The sequence below is a fragment of the Nyctereutes procyonoides genome, unplaced genomic scaffold (assembly GCF_905146905.1).
Source record: "Nyctereutes procyonoides isolate TBG_1078 unplaced genomic scaffold, NYPRO_anot_genome, whole genome shotgun sequence".
Classification (NCBI taxonomy): Eukaryota; Metazoa; Chordata; class Mammalia; order Carnivora; family Canidae; genus Nyctereutes; species Nyctereutes procyonoides.
In genome coordinates, this window is record NW_026575141.1 from 6,018,005 (window position 1) to 6,040,041 (window position 22,037).

The window sequence follows — 22,037 nt, forward strand, 5'->3', positions numbered from 1 at the left end:
AAGATGTGCTTTCCTCTAAATATGCCAGGTATTGGAGGTATAATGAGGGTTTCCCAGAAGTAGAGAAGCATGTGAAAAAAAGGGCCTGGAAATCACCGTCAGGCATGCTGAAGAGAGTGGCCGAGATGATATGAACTTGTTCCTGGCAGGCAGGAGGATACGCTTGAAAGTAGTGGGCTGACTTCAAACTGGTACTTTCCCTCCCCTCTCTCTCTCCTGGCTTCCCAGTGAGCACATAATGCATCACTTTCTGAACTTGAACCACGTGGTCCGAGAAACTGTGACAGGACAGAGTCCCTGGCAGGGGAAGCAGCGGCTGCAGAGCCCTGAGAAAGCTCATCGACTCCTGGACAGGCAGCCACGCTGACCTGCGAAGTCAGGCACATTAACAGGCTGCTCTTTCCCCAAAGCTTACAATGTTTCTCAAAAAGGATTAATGGCCAAGCAGTGCTGTGGAAAGCAGAGTCAATGGAAGAGCACTGTGCACCAATGCCGATATTGCCAGTGATAACCAGAGGGAAAAACAGGAATCTAGAGGTCAGGGACAAAGCAATCTGTTAGAATCAATACACCCCTGTAGGGAAGGGCTAAAGAAAGTGATAGCCTTGCTACATTACCTTCATCCATGTATTATTTACCTAGTGAGTTCCAGGATGAAAGACTGATATGAATATAGCAGAAGTTATTAATTTGGCCTTTGCTAAAGCATTAGATATAGCACCTCAAGAAATTATACTTGGGAAATTAATTCAAATTGGCTTGGTTCGGCACACAATCACCGAAGATTAAAAAGTAGCTGAAGGATGATTATTAAAAGACAGTTAAGTGACAGTCCATGTAGTGAGAGACTTGGGGTCAACATCAAAGCCATTCTTGTTTAGGGGTTCTATTCAGGGCCCAGGAAAGGAGTAAACAACTCACTAATGAGATCTGCAGAGGACACGAAGCTGGGAGGTGGAGGAACTGCACTGACAGGGGCATAAAATTACAAGGCAGAGTTCAACTGGAAAAAATAGCTCATCTATCTAGGGGAAAACAGCCCTATACTAAAATAATATTCAGCAGACAGGCTAGATAAGGGGCAGCAGAAGCATGTAAAAAGAGCTCAGACATGCTGTAATGTGCCAGAACCAAGTAAGAATGGTAAGGGAACACAAAGAATGTATGTCATGAAGAAATGGAGGGCTTCAAAGTGAAAGCAAACCAAAAGCAGAGTGGCAGAAAATAGGTGGTCTTAAAGCAAAGTCAATTCTACCACTAATAAAATGGGGGAGCATACATTCTGAACTGAAAACATTTTTTGGATGGCTACAAAACCACCATTCCCATCTGGCAGGTGTTCCAATCTTTCTCGGATCTTCATTTACCTCACTGAGGGGTCGTATCTACAGGATGGCACTGGGCCACCATCCTGGGGCTAACATACTGCTTTTAAGGAAGACTCACAGGTCATGCTGGCCATTTCTCCTACTTCTTTTATGAGGTCTGTACTGCCTTATGGCAAGGCTTCACCCGTTTGGGAAGTGGTTAATTCCTCTGTTTACTCAACCTGCAACAGTGCAATGGCCCCGAAGCCAGTTTTTCCACTACCAGTCTGAAAGCAATGGCTCAACACAATTATCTCTAGGTTGCTCACTGCTTTACCAGACAAGCATGTTGTTACATTGATTCCACTTTAAAATGAGTGCTAAGTAGGCCGTTTTCTTCCTAAAACCTCAAAGTTTAAAAATGTCACTATCCTCAACACCCAAAAAATAGATAACACAATTCCAAAATGGGCAGATATATGAACATTTTTTTCCAAAGAAGACATACACACGGTCAACAGACACAAAAAAAGATGTTCAATATTAATGATCATCAGAGAAATGTAAATCAAAACCACAATAAGATATCACCTTGCACCTGGTGGAATGGCTAAAACATAAGAAACAGGTGCTGGTGAGGATGCAGACAAAGGCGAACCTTCTTGCACTGTTGGTAGGAATGCAAACTGGTGCAGTTACTCTGGAATACAGTATGGAGGTTTCCAAAAGTTTAAAAATAGAAATACCTTATGATCCAGCTATTGCACTACTAGGTATTTACCCTAAGAATACAAAAATACTGATTTGAAGGGATACATGTACTCCAATATTTATGGCAGCATTATCTACAATTGCCAAATTATGGAAAGAGCCCTAGTGTCTGCTGATTGATGAAAGGATAAAGAAGTGGTGTGTATACATACACACACACACACTGGACTATCACTCAGCCATAAAAAAAGAATGAAATCCTGCCATTTGCAACAACATTGAAGGAGCTAGACAGTATTATGCTAAGTGAAATAAGTCAGAGAAAGACAAGTATCATATGACTTTACTCATGTGGAATTTAAGAAACAAAACAAATGAGCAAAGGGGGAAAAAAAGAGGGAAGCAAACCAAAAAACAGTGTCTTAACTATAGAGAACAAACTAATGGTATCAAAGGGGAGGTGGGTATGGGAAATAGGTAATGGGGATTAAGGAGTGCACTTGCTGAGATGAACACTGGGTGATGTATGGAAGTGCTGAATCACTATACTATACACCTGAAACTAATATTACACTGTACCTTAACTGAAATTTAAATAAAAACTTAAAATATATTTAGAACATAATCTATAAAAACAATTTCAATATCTATGCATACTCATTAAACATAGCACAAGTAGCTATCTTCAACAGCATAAGAAAGCTTGTTGGGGTGGCTGGCTAGCTTAGTTGGAAGAGAAGGCAACTCTTGATCTTGGAGTTGTGAACTCAAGCCCCACAATGGATGGGTGTATAACTTAAAAAAAAAAAAATTAGGGATGCCTAGGTGGCTCAGCGGTTGGGCAGCTGCCTTTGAATCAGGTCATGATCCTGGGATCTGGGATCGAGTCCCATATCGGGCTCCCCAGGAGGAGCCTGCTTCTCCCTCTGCCTATGTCTCTGCCTCTCTCTCTCTGTGTGTGTCTCATGAATAAATGAAAAAAATTAAAAGTTTAAAATAAAAAAGAAAGCTTGTTGTGGCCTCACTTTCCAGAACAGCTAGGCAAATTATTTTCATAATTCCAGCAAATATTTGCCTGTTACATATATTTACTAGTGGCAGAGTGACACCAGGGCAGAAAACAGGAGTCTAGATCCCGTTGTATTAATTAGTGCTCCTGCTATGCTGGGAACATATAACCTATTTTTTTAAGTTATCACCAGGTCACACTGAGCCCACCCACACAGGCTGAGCACAGACTCACCTTCTGAATCCCACTGAAGTGTGGTCTAATCGCTATCCATTTCCTAGAGTATCCATATCATCAAATAGTATTTAGCAATGTGAAGCTGCATTTCCCAATATGGGTTCTTTCGGCCAGGCTGCCTTAGTGATAATATAGGCATGGAGAGAAGGAAAAGTGAGGAACAATTGAGAGAAAAACCAATTATGGATTACATATCATATTATTTTATGCTGGCCATTAAAGAGTCTTAAAACAACAAAGATACTGGTGTTTTCACTGAACTCTTTGTGTTTGTCAATTAGTTTTTTTTTTTTTAAGTATTTTATTTATTTATTCAGAGACACACAGAGAGAGAGAGAGGCACAGAGACACAGGCAGAGGGAGAAGCAGGCTCCATGTAGGGTCTCCAGAATCACACCCCAGGCTGCAGGCGGCGCTAAACCGCTGTGCCACAGGGGCCGCCCTGTCAATTAGGTTTTATTTAGACAGGGGCTACTGGGAAAAGCCCACAAGAAAGAATCCAAGAAGCCACAACAGTCTGACACACTGATTTCTTAGCTGACATTCTGTGTGACATTCTATAGATGCTCTATCCATCAGTATGTGACATGATGTTAGAGGTAAATGTCACATATCAGGGCAATGTTCTGTGCCAAAGAGCAAAAGAAGTGATCTCAATGACAAAGTCTGGAGTATAGATAACATGTGCCCAAACTCATTCCTCCTCAAACTGAAGAGTATAACCTGGCAACTACCAAACTTCTAGAACTAAATAAGTGGCTGAGTGTGGCACATGCCTCTTTGAAATAGTGGCTATATTTTGATTGCGACCAAGCAGTCAGCTGAACTACCCAAGTTAGTTCAGCATCAGCTCATTTTTTGTTCTTTCCTAAGAAGTCTGGGAATCACTAAACTACCAGCACCACCCAGTGACAGAAGTCTCTGTGAGTAAGAGCCATAAGGAATGTCACTGGTTAAGAAATAACACTGAGCAAAACGCATGTCCTTGGGGCAACCAGCCACAGGGATGAAGGACAAGAATAAAATGTCACAGGGCTTCTTAAATGCTCTCCTGCCAGCTGTCAGAAGTGTGAAACAAAAACTCATTTCCTAATAAATGTTTTCATTTCCTTTGTACATGATGAAAGGCTGAGAGGTGATAAATGGGAGGGGCTTGGGAGCAGAGGTCTCTAGAGGTAAGAACCGGAGGCAAATGTCCTGCACACATAAGCAGAACTTCATTGTTAGTCCCATAGAACGACAGGATGGGGGTGGTAAAAATACCTTAAATTCTCACCTAGGTTTCATTTTATATCTACTGGAGATCATATTTAATATATGTCTATTTTGCAGATCTAAAGAAAATGGAGGTCCAAGTGTATTTAATCAAGGTTACACAGCACATTCAAAGTGTGCCCTTTTCTTTCGATCCCTAAAGTGTGGGATAAAAGTGTACTACAAGCTTTTTCAGCGTATTGCTTTCCATCACCTTTTGCTCAGTGACAGGCAGGATAGTGAGAAAGAAAAAGTGGGACTGTTGGTCCCAGTGTGTTCACTTTGGAATTATTCATCTCACCTGGCCTCTGCAGCAAGCAGCTCATCATAGTGAGAGGATCGCTGATCGTCATCCTGCCGGTATCTGATCACCGTGGCTAGACCTTTGCTGACAAGGGCCTCAGCAATGTTTCTGCAACAGAAAAGATAGGTCAGTGAGCACTAGAGCTGCATACAGGGCTCAGTCAACAGAAATAATAACATTTAGCACCTGGAGGTCTTAATGCATCCTGACACAGGCAGGGAGAAGACCAATGAATTGCTTAACTAGAAATCCAAATAAAAAATGGAATACCAAAGTTCCTCCCTAGTTCAGCACCTTTCTGGTTACTACAGTCAGATGCTATATGAATCCATACATAAAAACTAGCAGAAAATATCTGTAAAAAGCCCACATTAGGCAGGGCTATTTACAGAATGTTATAAACAAGCCACTACCCTCAAGAAAAGTCTTCTCTAAAATATCAGGCACATAGATAAAAAAACACATAAAAGCATGACCTAAATTTCTTAAAATCTCCTTTCTAGTCTATACTGTAACTAGAAAAAATTTCTCATTCCAGCTTGGCAATGTTAGAAAGGTTAGTTTAACCTAATACCTCAGTGCTTCTCTTCTCCTCAGAACTCCTGAGAGTGGCTCTTCCACCCAAAAGGGGCTTCTGGAAGGTAAAACTATGAATTTGGTGGCTGGTGCATGGTTCACATGGTATAAATGGAAGTTCTTTATGAAGAAATGGCATGAGATAGAAGAAAAAATTAGGTAAGAAGTGTAAATTTGAGATGACCAGCTTCATAGCAATTCTCCAAATAGAGAGTCCTTTTAGGACTACAGAAATATTTAGCTTAAAACCCTGTTTATTAAAGCAATTCTCAAATGTGTCTTCTTCACCAGAATAAGAGGTGCCACTGTAAGTGGCCTCCATATACTCTAACTAGAGAAGAATACATTGGAAATACTCTCAGACAACAAATAGAGCATATTTGCATGGTTCCTCCCCAAGATGGAAAAAGACTTTTGATGTGAAGCAAAATAAGCTGCAAACTGCAAAAATAAATTTTCAAAAATTACCTGCAGCAAGCACTGTAGGACAAGAGGCATGATACTATTGGGGGAGAGTGATGGTTATGTCTTTCTTTGTGTCTGTCATAGTTACACCAAAGGCCCCACTCAAACCATCTGGTTAGCTGCCCTACAGGGAGGAGGTAGGGTAAGCAATAGGCTACTGTACCATATGCTATGATTTAGTGTTGTTTGGAAATGTAGTTAACTCTTAACACACTAACGTTCTTAGAACGCCAGACCTTAGAGATGCTGGAAGCCAGACTAACCATTCTACATGCATGTTTAAAACACTGAAGGGTTCTCTTCATCAAAACCCAGGTATTTAGTTTTTTAAAAGAAGAAGAAAAAAATATGTGCGGGTAGAGAAAAAGAGGAAAAGATGCTATGGCTGATTCACTCTCATTATGTGCCCCTCTACTGCCTGCTTATCTACTGCCAGCATGATATTAATATCTCCAAACCGCCACAGAATTAGCACTTCTCAAAATCCACTCCCACAAAGAGGCTGCTTTGCTGGCCACCCTGTCTCCTGAGTCACCATATAAGTGTGCTGGCAAATGCTCTCATTATCACAGAGTCGGGTTTGGCAGCATGGAGAATACCAACAGCCCCAAATCAGCAGCTGTAGGTATTGATCTATGGTGAGAATTTAACTAAGGGTACTATCAAGAACCCCAAAGGGGCAGGAGAGCAGCTCCACCCACCAACAGGTGAGAGAGACTAGGGGGATGGCTCCACCTACGGCAGGTTGAGATGTCGTGGTGACCTGAAATGCTCAAAGAACAAAGACTTATTTGTTACTGCATTTGGAACTACTGCACGCTGACATTTTACAGTCAATACATGGGGACTGAAGGAGAAAGCTGGAATGACTGAGCAGGCAAGAAAAGATCCACACAAATAAGCCCCTGCATGAAGAGAGAAAATGAAGCAAAAGAGCACAAATGTTCAGTGATACACTCCTGTTAGTACTGCTCACATCAATCCGCAGAATGGAACTGAGAACTTACGCAGCCAGCAGACAACCAAGGGCACAGTCCTTCCCTTCTGTATCCTGTCAGCTAACAGACATTATTAGACAAAGCAGATAAGGCCTAGGATTCCCACTCTACAACCTGTCCACAACCAGCCTCTCCCTTCTCTCCATGGCTTAGCGCGTATGCCTTGTTTTCTTTGCTTCTTATCCCTAATTACAGATTTCTCCTGGAGGAACAGTGGTGCTGGTGCTTAGTGAGCAGTGAGGAGAGTAAAAACACATGAAATAATAACAGCTGTCATTACTGGGTGTTTACTACGAGGCAGACATGTGAAAATAACAGCACATATATTTTCTTCTTGGTGTATATTCCCCTGTGATGACTCATCACCCCATCTTACAATTATTAATTAATTGCCTATCTGTCTTTCTGAGAGGGCCAGGGCTGCATCTTTCTACACTGAAGTGCCTAGACCAATAGCTGGCATAAAATAGGCAGTACATATTTTCTGAACAAACTTAGTTTATTCAGGGTAATTTTTAAATGTGGCAAAAATCACAGTACATTCTTTTATTTTTGTTTTAATACATCCTGAAAATTCTGAGATACTCTTTTGGAGTATCAGAAAAACACCTAATGGTTTTGGAAATACAGCCTTGGAACATTATTATACTAAGCAACTATTAACCAAGCTTGCCCAGCATAGAATTAAGGACAAAAGCTTTCTATGTGCCTTACCAACTTTTGTCTTTCTCCTCTACATTATCTAAAATTTCAATTTAAAGAGAATGAAAGGGAGAGAGAAAATGGAATTAGCCTAGATCCATGTACTTGACTCTCTCATTCATTTCTTTTGGCCACTAATGAAAGGTCAGGAGATTTTCCCCTTGGCCAAAGATGGCTCAAAACCTGACATGGGTGTACTGACCAGTTGCCCAGTGGAAAAAAAGAAAATATTAAATTATGTGCCATGGCATTAGGCTGCTTTAGACAAATTTATAAGTTCTGCTTTCTTGAGTGTATCAGTAATTCTACTCAAATTACACATGTCTGGCTCGAATGGATAATTCATAATCAGCATATAAAAAGGGACCTAACAGCCTTGGAAGTCTAACAGGAAATCATCTCTCTGTATCAGCTAGAAACACAAAGAATTAGTGCTGATATTGAAATTCTTCTCCAAGCTAAAAGAGAAATTTAGGTTCTGGTAAAACTGAACTGTTGCCATCAGGCATGATCAGATGTTTCTGATACAAGCACAAACAACTTTGGCCTCACATACAGGCTGTCTCAAAAGGTCTCCACATAGTTGACACCTTCTCTGCCCACTGTTTCCTCAGCAAGCAGATTCCAAAAAGCTCATACTTTCCCCTCATAAGATACCTTTGAAACCATGGGGTAGTAAACTCTGCCAACAGGGTGAACAGGTGTTCTATGCCCATACAAAAGAGGATTCTTAAAAAGTCAATTTGAATTACAGTAGTTTATAGTTCATCACATTTTTGCCTGCCTTTCCCCATCCCGAGACCCCACCCCAAGGATGGAATAGCAACACGCTGATAGGTCAGATAACTGTCTAAGATTACCTCAATTACTTAACTGGTGTATATGTGTGCAATTCTGAAACAAACTTACAGAAAAGTTTGGCATACTGCATTTAACAAGGAACATGTCATTACTCTTTGATCTATTTGGTAGTGAGTAACCCATCTGTTATACCCTCACCCGCCAAATCTTTAGTGTGCATTTCCCACAATTCAGGATATTTTCCTACAAAATCAAAAAATAATAGAACCAGAATACCAATAAAGATACATTATTATCATCTAATCCACAAACCCTAATCAAATTTTGTCAATTATTCCAATAGAATATTTAGGGGGGAAAAAGGATCCATGTCTCTTTAGTCTAGACCAATTCTGCCATCTTTCTTAAGCTACCCTGCAGCCTTGACTCTTCTGAAGAGTACAGCCCAGTTATTTTGGTTTTTCTGATGTTTCTTTGTGATCAGATGCAAGTTACGTATTTTTAGCAGGAATATCATAGAAGTGATGGATGTACAGTTCCCTTGGCCTCCTATGAAATGTACAATTTACTGATAATGTTCACTTTGATCAGTTCCGTTTTTTTTAAAGATTTATTTATTTATTTATGATAGACAGAGAGAGAGGGAGGCAGAGACACAGGAGGTGGGAGAAGAAGGCTCCATGCCGGGAGCCCGACATGGGACTCAATCCCGGGACTCGAGGATCGCGCCCTGGGCCAAAGGCAGGTGCTAAACCGCTGAGCCACCCAGGGATCCCCTGATAAGTATTTTTTGAAGAGACTTTGAATTATATAATTTTCACCCCTCAAATTCCAAAGTTATTCATTTATTTAATTATAGCAAGATAACATCATGGAATGTCATTTCATTTAGTCATAATCCACTACTATCATTATTTGTTGTGATACTGAAATGGTTCCCAATTCGGCCAGTGGGAGCCATGTCAAGCTGGTTTCTGTTTCCTCTGGACATGCCCCCACCCCCATCATTCCTTGAGTACTTCCTTGCTTTCTGGTATAACAACATGTTCCAGGCTTCTCTTGTACGGTTTTCTGCAGCTCTGAAATTAGCCATTTATCTAAAGAGCCCACATTTACATCTTTATTCCCATACATTTATTTCTAGATCAATCTATGACTACTGTGTGTGTGGCAGTCATGAAAATGTGCCTTTCAGATCTCTGACTGCAGGAAGCATAATTGATGGACAATCCCAGCTGCTGTGCTCTGAAATCCATCACTGTTTCGGCCAAAGCTATGCTTCCCACCAGCTGCTCCTTGCGTGGGCACAGCAGATACTAAGGCAGGCCTATTGCTAAGAGATGTGGGACTTCTCTGATGGCAACTTTGGCTTAAGGACTCCTTGTTGGCTTTGTGGTAACTCTCAGACTTTTCCAATTCAACCTTCCTTTACTCCCATCTTTTGCCATAGATATTAGGGCTGCACTGCAGTCTGATGGCACTCCCAGCCTCTTTGAGCTCCCCTCCCATTTTCCCACAGAAGGGTTTTCCACCAATTAATCTCTTTCATGTCTAATTCTGTCTTGGCATCAGCGTTTTAGAGAACCTGAACCATCTACCATGAGTTCACAAAGATACCCACAATCTCACTCCAACACTACAGAGTTCATTTTCATTTTCTTCCTTTCCATATCTGTTACTTCCCTTCTGATGGAAACTTGGCTTCCATTATCCTTAATAGTTTTACTTATATGAAAACCTTCACTATATATATACACATACACAGTCTCAGTCACTCACACATTTGTGAATTCTATGATTTGGTCCTAACACTAGAGCTAATTTAAAGAGAATGCATTACTTGATAAAACAGAATCTGCTACATGGATAAGTATTTCAAGAGTGGGAAAAGAGTAATTCCAAAACACACACGCTTGTGCACATGCATGCATACCCCCCCTTCATTCTCCATCTGACTAGGGAAAACAGATAACTCAATAGCTCTGTCTCACAGATCATTCATTCATTCATTCATTCATTCATTCATTTATTTATTTATGATAGTCACAGAGAGAGAGAGAGGCGCAGAGACATAGGCAGAGGGAGAAGCAGGCTCCATGCACCGGGAGCCTGATGTGGGATTCGATCCTGGGTCTCCAGGATCGCGCCCTGGGCCAAAGGTAGGCGCCAAACCGCTGCGCCACCCAGGGATCCCTGTCTCACAGATCTTTATCTAGATATTTGACCCTAACACTTTCCACTAAGAAAATATCTACATTTTATCAGTCACTGACATGTCCATGGACATTGCAAAAGCAGAATATTTTCCTCTTGGTAAACATACACAAGGACACATTCAGAATAATGTAAGCCTATAAAGAAATATCTTTAGCCTACATTCAAATCAAGGCAAAAGAAAAGGGTTGAAGATATTTAACAGCTCGATTCATTCACAAAAGTCACATCATCTGTATCAGAGGTTCATATCTCAACGTGTGCATGCATACAGACACATACATTTTCCATACAATGTCTTTACAGTAACTTTAAGGCTCCGTAGTCAAATTTCATATGCCAAGAACAATATGCTCTCCACGGCTATTCACTGTGACAACATGGATCCAACAAACAAGACATCGGGCATATAGCTGGGCTCTCTGTCACCCATGACCCTCGAAGACTCCAATGTCTTAAAGCCAGAAAACTACCTTCACATTCTTTTTATGTTGGCTGTACCTTTGCCATAAGGAGAGGCTTTCTCACAAGTGCTGGGATGGAGATCCCCAGCTGACAGGGTTTCAATATTGATTTCTAACATACCAGATGCTCATCTCACTTTTCCTCAGCTATACAAGGGATGTACTACTGTGGGGCTGAACCAGAGACACTACAAAATGCTAACATCTCTCTTCACAAACAGGTAAGAGAAAAGGAAGGAGAAAGAGGTCACCAAAGGATTTGATAAGAAGATAGAAAGCAGTAAGGACAAGAAAGCTATTTCCTTTAGAATATTAGGTCTACCTTTACTCATATGGTTGGCTTTCCACTCTAAAAAGATAGTGCAGAAATGGGGAAAATGATTAACGGCTACCAGGCCCAAAAGCCAGGCTCCCTTTAGATCTTCTTTACAAGGTCACACTAAGGCCTCTAATATCCATGCCCTTTGAGTCAGGAACCTGACAATTTCAGGCTTGAGACAGACTTGTTTTTTTATAGGCTGACAAAATAGGCTATAAAGGGTGAGAGTTAAATTCTAGATGAGAGGCATCTACAGACAATGGTCAATGAATAGGTTTACTGTTTTCAACCAGGTCTCAAACCAGGAAAAAGTCTTAGCAACAGGTAGCTTCCCAAACCTAGTATGATAATGACACCAAGGGGGAACGTGTTGCCCCTCCCACCCAATGTCTTTATCCTCCAATCTCCATTGACTGAGGTCCTATGGATCTGTAACAATAATGCGGCCCCCACACACACCATTTTTTTCTTAAAATACATTCATTCAAGAGGCACTTCCAACATAATGAAGCAGCATATGTCGACAGGAAACTGTTTTAAAAGCAACAATAATTAGAAACGTTTGAGGTGGCACACAACGCCCTCTATAGATTTACCAAATCTCTCTCCTACCGTACCTTTGAACTAACATAATTCGAAAAATAAAATGGGATTTTTTTTTGATCTTTCATCATTAAAATTTCCTTTTTTTTATTTCATTAAGTCCTATCACCAGGATGACCACTAAAGGATCTGAACAGTGGCTAGAGACTTTCCCAGAATTCATGACACAAATTGAAAACAAGAAGATAAAAATTTCTTGATGTCCCTAGACAGGCTCAGCCAGGAACTATGGTAAAATGCGGAAGAAAAGCAATAATTACCAAGGGCTGTATTAAGGCACCTGGAGTCTTAGGATAGGACATCTTTGCTCCTGACTTGGATATCCACCAACTCAGGTGTGGTTATGTGGAACACAAGACACAACATAACCCACAGAGAAGCATGACCCCAGCAAGTCAGACTCACGAATAAGCAAGTATGGAATGAGACTGATCTGAACCCACAGAAGCAAATTAAGCAATAAAACAAAACAAAACCAAGAAACCAACCCCCACTCCTCTGAACAAAACTCTCCAATAAGTTTTAGTTCACTTTTAATGAGCATTCAGAATATGTACAGGTTCTAAACACAACTGCTTTGTTGATGAGAGCATTTTCTAGAGACTGCAGTTGAGAAATGAAAGTCAAGAACTCTTGAAACATGGACTCTGTCTCCTCTTTGTACTTTAATGAATCCTAATCCTGCTTTCTCAGCAGGAGGGGGATGCGTAGGGAAAGAAGGAAGACTGATGGAGGCTGACTTCAGTTTGAAGAACTCAAAGGGTTACCCAATTCTAGTGGAAGAAGGCCCGTAAACAAGACTGGCAGGCAGGCAGAAAGAAAGGAGGGCACGAGGGAAGGAGGAAAGAAGAAGAAAGGGAAGATGGAGGGGAAAGAAAAAAAAATCATTCCATGAATAAATTACTGCTTTGGAGACAGATAAATCCTTGAGTCCCCACAGTACACATCCATCAAAACTTCATTATTAATAATAGGCTTACTCCTGAGCACTGACAAAAGCCTCTCGCTTCAGAGGCCATGTCCCACTGAGCAACCAACAGTACTCCTCAGTTTAGGAAGAACTAAAAGCAAAGATATCTAGGGAGCAGGGTTTCAAAAGTGGGTGATGAAGAGATGTCACTTCATATTCAACCTGTCAAGAACTGCTAATTCTCTACCCCAAGGCAGTCTGTGCCACATCATACCCATTACTTTAGTTCCACTCACACCTCACATGAGGTCATATCTATTCTTGATCTCCTGAAAGAACAACTAACAGGAAAAGAAGATGGAAATATACTTGGAAGCAGTAGAATTAACATCTAACCCGCTACAGAACTCTGGATAGTGGAGAGAATAGTGTTGAAAAATATGGGTCAAAGTGATTTTAGAAAAGGAAGGAGAAGCAGCATAAGATCAAATAGTTACATATAAAATAGTTATGCTTACTAAACAGACAATTTTATTCTGCCCCCAGGATTTCTGCAGTGCTGTAATCTCATTGCCACCTCTTACATGATAGTTTCATTTATTCAGCAATATCATGGTTATGGCTTTCTAAGGAAAACTGCTATTATACTCTATTATGTCAGCTCCTCTGAGTCTCACTGCACCTACCAGTCCTATCTGAGATAGTTAGGACAATGAAGACTCTTGGATGAAGTAGGAGGGTTATATTAAATATAAGTGGCAATAAAACAATGTCCACCTTCAAAATACCTAATATATTCCCCAATCTCCATACCTCAAAATCAGACAGAAAAGAAACAGGAAAGAAAAATGTCTGTTTCACAGACTTTTCTGAATCTCCCTTACACTATAGGACAGAATACAGAGTAGGTACCCAAAGTGACACATCCCTGGTTAAACAGTAATGCTTCCTTCCCAGGAGACAAATAGATCCTTCAAACACTATTAAGCAATTAAATACTGGATCTAGTTTGAAGAAAGCAAACTGTCTAACAAATATGTACTCTCAGTCCAGCCATGTTGGGCCCCTCAATGCTAAATATGCCATGCAGTTACATTTCCAACTATTTGCAGGACATGTGAATTCACATGATTCATCACCATGTAAAACTCAGCATTACAAAAATAAAATTCCCTTCCCCAAATTAAGCTTTTCTAAAACCTACTAAATTAGCTCATTCTCCTAACATCTCTAACCGTAGGGCCATCACACTCCGAGTCACCTAGGCCTGCCTGATCTCTTATTTCAACATAAAATTAGTTGTCAAAACTTTCAACTCAAATTTCCAATCTTTCCCTCATGAATGCTTTCTTTTCTTTCACCCAGTTGTGGCTCCCACTGCCTCTCACCTGGACTACTTACAACAGCTTTCTCCTCCTTGGTCTCCTTGCAATGCCTACCAATTCTCAACACTGTCAGCTGAAGCATCTTTAAGCAGGCCTCGCGAGTGATCCTCATTCTCACATCCACCACAATTACAGTGACCTTTTGTTTGAAATTTTCCAACATGGAAACAATATTAAGTTACCATATATGAAATGCTGATGGAGGGAAAGGAGAGGAGAAGGTTGGTGGAGGGGGAAAAGGGGATACAGAAAGAAAGGGAGAGAGAAGTGGGGAGGACTACTTAAATGCTTTACACATTTATTAAATTCACTTAATGGTCACAAAATCCAGGAGTTAGGAACTCTTATCATCCCTATTTTACAGATGAGACACATGAGGCATGGAAAGTTTATAAAGGTCACGAGTGACAGTTATAACCAAGAAAGGCTATGCAGACACTTGGCATTACAGTGATGTAAAGGATCTTGCGAATCACCTTACCCGAGCCCCATGCCGTAAACATCAGATGACAGAACAATTTCTTTGATTTTAATTCAAAAGAAAATTTCAAATTTAATGAACATCAACTGGGAGTTTACTAGAGGATAGGCATTTAACACATTAATTTACTCCTGCTTGCGATGCGCAAAGTGATTATGTATAAACAGTAAACAGTTCAGACTTACAAGTAATCCTGTTTCTACGTGGCAGAGGCACGATTAGAAGCCCGATCTTTAAATTCCAATTCCAGTTTTCCTTTGACTATACAGTGTCATAAATTACAGGGTAACAGACTATTTTTTTTTTTTTGGTAACAGACTATTAAAGGCATTCTGCACTAGAGCCTTCAAATACCTCTTTAAACCTAGTCCATTAAACACCTTTCAATCTTCTCAATCTCAGTCCATTTAGCTACCAAGCAAGCTAGCTGCACTCTGCTGTTGGCTGTGCCACTCATTTTATACTCATCTTTGCACTGCTGTATCTTATTATCTCCCTTTGTGTATATATCTTGTCTTCCCAACCACATCACATCCCTTTCTGGTCCAAAAAAAGCCAAACACTTAGTAGGCACTCAATAAATATTTATTGGCTAGCTGATTGATTGCACTCTTGAGTTCCCGGGGGGTGGGGGGGTGGGGAGGGGTTCTGTGGGTGCTAGATGAAACAAGGCAATAACTGAGTCAGAGAATTTTTGAGCAACAAGTGCCCAAAAAGATAATCCAATCCAAAAACCTCCATATACAAATGAAGATGGACCCAGAGAGAAACAGAAACAGAGAGAGCAACACCACCACAATAGGCAACTAAGATCCTTCAGATTCTCAGCCTGTTTCCCTTTATGATACATCTGTCCTTTAAAAATTATATAAAATAGGGGGCACCTGGGTGGCTCAGTCATGATCTCAGGGTTCTGAGACTGAGTCCTGCGTTGGACTCCATGCTGGGCATGGAGCCTACTTAAGATTCTCTTGCTCTGTCCTCTCTCTCTCTCTCTTTCTCTAGTATAAAAAGAAATTTAAAAATTTTATAAAATAGGAATAAGTATTTTGTGTACATGAACTATCCAGGATGCCCTTAATCCATTAAAAAATTATCAGGACATTTAAAATAATCTAGCCAGGGGATCCCTGGGTGGCTCAGCGGTTTGGTGCCTGCCTTTGGTCCGGGGTGCGATCCTGGAGTCCCGGGATCAAGTTCTGCATCAGGCTCCCGGCATGGAGCCTCCTTCTGCCTCTACCTGTGTCTCTGCCTCTCTCTCTCTCTAAATAAAATATTTTTTAAAATAAATAAATAAATAAATAAATAAATAAATGAATAAATAAATAAATAAATAAATAAATAAATAAAATAACCTAGCCACATATTATAAATTGATCACACGATGACTAATGTTAGCTACAATAAATATATATAACAATTATAATTATTTGCTTATTATAGTAATTGTCTTCTGAGCATTTGGAGGACTTTTTTCTAGGAGACGAGGAGAAATGATTCAAAGATGTGTGATGATTTTTCTCCCAATATATATTCCAGCACGAGGTAGAAATGTACATTGTAGACATAAATATGCTTTCTTTATCCCCTATTTTATCTGCTCCAGCTCCTTTGCCTACCACTGTCCTGGACTCATGAATCAATTCACTGAGCTGGAAGAGGTCCTACTACAAAAGGTGATTGTAGTCATTCCATACTTTTGTGCATGGTCTTTACACATATTTGAAAGGCAAATATCCATGTGTTAGACAATGGATATAAGAGACAACTGCAGTCCCCCTTTCAACAAATGGCAATATTCCACTGTTGGAGCATTCTACCAAGGAAGATAAAAATCATCAGATGCCTGTCCTTGACCCTGTCCCTAGCAGCCAGAGCACAGACATGTTGACAATGGCTCTCTCAGTTAAATGCTCCTGATTTAGGGGTGATGCAAAGGAGAAGACGCAGTCAGAATTCATTTACAACAGTGTCTTTCCTCTGGGGCAGTGCCCCATGCAGATGATGATGGTGTCCTAGGCACACTGCACCAAAGTTAGGACAATTATCCTACTTCCTGCCCCTTTGGAGGTGCCCTGATCCGTATCTATTTTCCAAGTCTGATACTCCAGCCTTAGGTCAGTTCTCTTAGCTCTTCATAACTTCCCAACCTATTCTCTTCTTCTTTAGGACAGAGTTGTTGCTGTTTCTTACAACTAACAACATCTTAATGGATTTAACTTATATAATGAAGTTGCATCCCAAGAGTTTAAAGGAAAAGTCCCTAAGCATGGGTTACATAGGTCACAGGTCCTTTAAACCAGGTCCTGGAAGCCAAGGCCTAGGATGAGAGGCGGGTGCCATAGTGAGGCTTGCAGAGTCTGCAAGCCCGATAAAGGCCATATAAGGACACCTGGGTGGCTCAGTGGTTGAGCACCTGCCTTGGGCTCAGGGCATGATCCTGGAGTTCTGGGATGAGTCCCACATCAGGCTCCCGGCATGGAGCCTGCTTCTCCCTCTGCCTATGTCTCTGCCTCTCTCTCTTTCTGTGTCTCATGAATAAATAAATAAAATCTTAAAAAAAAAAAAAAAGAAAAAGGCCATATAAGGTGCTCTCTTCCAGAGTTCCACTGAATCACCCAAATCTCATCCTACCACAGGATCCAGGGCTGGTGGCTGGACAGCACTAACTTTTACCTTTTTGCTTAGGTACTTAGTGTTAGGGAGGACAACTCTATCTTGCTCTCACTACTAGCTGAGTTAAGGACTTATTGGTATGATCTGTAACTGAACACTTGATCCTCTGTGATGTTCTCCAACCAATCTATAACCTAACAGTTCTAGCCACTTTCCTAAGGAAAAGCAGAAGTGCAGGAAAAGGAGAGTAGTGAAGGGTGGCTTTGAGGATATTGCCACTGAGAGAATATAAGTCAGTTGAGGAATGTCCATAAACATTAATTAAAATGTGTAATATAAAATGAAAATATCATAAAGTCAAGAAAACATGGGTCTATGCCTTTACAGAAGTACTACTATATTCAGGTGCAGGGATCAATTATAAGTGCTTTTAAGAATGGGTGAACAAGGTGAATGTAAAGAAGGCCTATTGTTAGTAAAAGAGATATTCTACTAGTTATTTCATTTGCGTTTCTAAACAAAAATGATGTCCCAACTACATTCATTTTAATGGATAAAAACAAATTAGAGGTGATAAAATGCTTACCAGTTAAAACAATTTTGTATGTTTAGGAACTAAAAACATTCCACATTAGCTTTGTTTGTTTGGTCTGATGGCCTTTCAAAATGCACATGAAAGGAAACCAACTTTTTAAAAGACATTTATAGTGTAGCAGAGGTTTTTGTTTGCTTGTTTTTATTTTATTTTTTATTTTTTATTTTTTTTTAATTTTTATTTATTTATGATAGTCACACAGAATGAGAGAGAGAGGCAGAGACATAGGCAGAGGGAGAAGCAGGCTCCATGCACCGGGAGCCTGACGTGGGATTCGATCCTGGGTCTCCAGGATTGCGCCCTGGGCCAAAGGCAGGCGCTAAACAGCTGCGCCACCCAGGGATCCCGTTTGCTTGTTTTTAAAAGAGGGTCTAACACAAGGCATTATTTCATATCAGCACTTTATTAGGGCAAAAAAAATCTTTAGATAAACTATGAAAAATGGGTAAAAAGAGTAACATAGTAAAACAAATGAATATGATAAAAAAGAAATGTTGAAAAATGTTGATCAATTCTCCTTCATCCAACAAGAGAGAAGTTATATGCAGCATTTGTATTTATTCTTCAATAGTGAAAGCCACTTAATGTTTCCCACTTCCTCCAGCCCTTTGTGGCCATAGAGAGCAATTATGAGCTTGTTTCATAAAGAACTCCTGACACAGAGCAGTGATTCAGGGCAGAGGATCTCAGTTCTTAACCCAGCTCTCTGGCTGTTTAAAATCTTGTGAAGAAGCTAAGTCTGTACCAGCTTCTGTATCTATAAAATAAGGGAGCAGATCTAAATTCTCTATAAAATAAATTAGAATATATGGGAACTAGAACATAATTTAAAAATGAATTAGCAGGGCAGCCCAGGTGGCTCAGTGGTTTAGCGCCGCCTTCAGCCCAGGGTGTGATCCTGAAGACCTGGGATCGAGTCCCATGTCGGGCTCCCTGCATGGAGCTTGCTTCTCCCTCTGCCTGTGTCTCTGCCTCTCTCTCTGTCTCTCATGAATAAATAAATAAAATCTTAAAAAAACAAACTAAGCTTTAAAAAAAATGAACTAGCAATTACAGATCAATAGTCATATATATTCAATAATAGCTTCATCTTCCTACAAGTATTTTTATACAGCACTAGCTGATAATATTCAAAGCAAAGTAGATAATGTATTGTTTCAGTAAGTGTATAAACACTGAGGTGTGTTAATACACATTTCTGGTTGTGGTTTGTAGAATATTGTGGAAGCAGGCACAATTTCTTCCAACCCTTCTACTAGGGACTTTAATAGCCCTATCCTTTCCGTGGATAGGGGTGAAAAAGGGTGGGAGGCAAGGATGTTTGATATTTATGTATTCTCAACAAATACTTATTCTTGACAAATATTTATTCTATTCAACTGTTTGATGTCTACTATTTCTTAAAGATATAATGCATTCCCCAAATGTTCTGGAATATTAAAAAAGAGGACAGAAGGATGAGTAAATAAAAGAATATATGTATATGGTATATCTTCTACCAAAGAAACTAAAGACCAACATTTTGGTAACATCTGGCTAGTTCCTTATACTTAGGCTAAGTACCTTTTTCAATGGCAAGAAACTGCCTTTACGCACTAGTAGAAATGTGTTCCAAAAACGGATTCAAGAGTAGAACTGACATTTAGCAGGAATTTATTACATTTCTTGAACCTCTGAGGCTCACTAGATCAGGTAGAGTAGGAGGTTTACTTCTAATCTTATCACTGAACATAGTGAAGAAAAATCAAAGACTCACCTTTACATAGTTTGCCAAGTACTGTTTTGGCCTATCATGCTTTCACTTGAGTAATAGAAGTAGCAGCAGCATGTCAATAAAACAATTATGTTTCTTGAGTAGTCCTTATGAGAATATAGAAGATTACCGCACAGTAAATATTAACAAGAGACGTTGACTTCATTACTACAGACCATAAGGAAATATCAGAAATACTTCATTTTAAATACAGAATTTTGAGCTGAAAGGGCCTTAGTGTTGTTCTACTCCAATTCTCTCATTTTATGGATTGTAAGGTCTCTAAATCTCAAATTAGGAAACTATTTATTGACTGACCTGGATTAGAACTCAGGTCTCAAGTCATAAAACAAGCATCCTTCCATCATGATAACCTGCCTCCAGTTTCATATAAAGACTGGAAAAACTACTGCTACACACAACTCAGTTGGATCTCAAAGGCATTATGCTAAATGAAAAAGGTCAACATCAATAGATCGCACACTGTTGGATTCCATTTATATAATGTTTTTGAAATGCCAAAATTATAGAGATGGAAAATGGATTAAATGGTTGTCATGGATGCTGGGAGGGAAATGGCGTGGTAGTAACACAAGGGAGATCCTTCTGATGACTGAATTGTTTTCTGCCTTGACTGTGATGGTGTGCACATGAATCTACACATGTGATAAAAATGGCAGACACGTACACTGCACCAACACCACATTCCTGGCTTTGACATTTTATTATAATTATATAAATAATAACCATTGGGGAGAACTGGCTAAAAGGTATATGGAATAGACCGCTGTACTACTTTTGCAACTTCTGTAAAACTATAATTACTTCAAAATAAAAGTTAAAAAAGAAAAAAGTCAAAAAACTTGAATTTAGTTTTAAAAAGAAAACAAAAGCAAAGATTCTAAGCTCCATTCTCAATCAGAATAATCCTCATCCAGAATAATCCTTTAAAGATTAAAGTCAACAAAACTTGCCATTACTTCTCTGCTCTAAACTCCACAAGGGTTCCTTTAAGATTTTATTTATTTATTTATTTATTTATTTATTTATTTATTTATTTATTTATTTATTTGAGAGAGAGAGAGAGAAGTAAACACAAACAAGAGTACAAGCAGGGGGAGCTGCAGCAGGAGAGGGAGAAGCAGGCTCCCCACTGAGCAGGGAGCCCAACGTGGGGCTCAATCCCAGGACCCTGGGATCTTGATCTAAGTAAGCCAAAGGCAGACACTGAGCCATCCAGGTACCCTTCACAATGGCTCCTATCTCATTCAATGTAAAAGCCAAATACTTGAGTGGCTTACAAGAACCTATAGGATCAGCTACCCTTTAAGCTTCCCAGTCTTATTTAACCTCATCTCTCACTGGCCATGCCTTGGCTCCCCTGCTCCAGCCACAACACATTCTTTCTATCCAGGCACACTTGCACACAAGATCTTTGTCCTTGCTGTTCTCTTTACCTTTGTACCACTTGCTCCTTCACTTCATTCAAGTCTTTGCTCCTGTCACCTTATCAGTGAGGCCTGAGTATCCTACTGAAAATCTGTCTCCTTCCAACCCTGGAATACCTCCTCTACTCTTCCTCAGCTTTATTTTCTCTACAACACTTTGACCATCTACATATTTTGTTTTTGTTTTGTTTTGTTTTGTTTTGTTTGCCACCACTGGAATGGAAGTTCCTGCCTAAAAGACAGATTTCTCTCTAGAGTATTCATTACTTTATATTCAGTGACAAGAGTACCTGGAACATCATGTACTAAATAATTAACCTGCTGAATAGACAAGAAAAAAAAAACCCAGCCCATAAACCAAAGTAGAAAAGTAAAACAAACATGTTATGTTTATGTGGCCTATGGAAAAGGTGCAACTTAGGGATTACATATAAATGAAGCTGCATTTTGTTTAGATTTGCAATCATGAGACCAATTCTGGCTTTAATTAGAAGAAACCTGACAAAAGACATTTACCTTTAAAGTCCCATTTTTCTGTGCTATCATACCAATGGAACTAAAGTGAATAACCTCTAGGGTCCCAGACAAAGCTAAAAATCTAAATGGTTCCATGTGAGGCAGAGAACATTTACATTTCAGGTCTAACCCAGGTGAGTCTAGAAAGGAGACAGATAAACATGGGAAGCCATGGAAGGTATTTGAGCATTGGTTATCTCAAAGACCCGGTATGTGCCAAAAATTGCAATATGGACCGGGAATAAAAAAAAAGAGAGAGAGGCTTTTAAGCGCCCAGAACCTCACAGTAAGTAAGCACTGGGTGCTGATGAAGCACATGCACAGAAGCCCAGTTAGGGTCTTGTCTGGGAAGGGTACCTAAGTATAAAG

At 40.0% G+C, this 22,037-nt stretch overlaps 1 protein-coding gene across 1 annotated transcript in view; it reads right to left on the reverse strand.

Annotated features, from left to right (window-relative positions):
• Positions 1–22,037, reverse strand: part of SND1 (staphylococcal nuclease and tudor domain containing 1) — a 418,777-nt gene that overhangs the window by 187,578 nt on the left and 209,162 nt on the right. Inside the window, exon 13 of the mRNA XM_055307416.1 lies at positions 4,820–4,930. Within this exon, the coding sequence (XP_055163391.1) occupies positions 4,820–4,930 (111 nt within the window). The remainder of the gene's footprint in view (positions 1–4,819; positions 4,931–22,037) is intronic.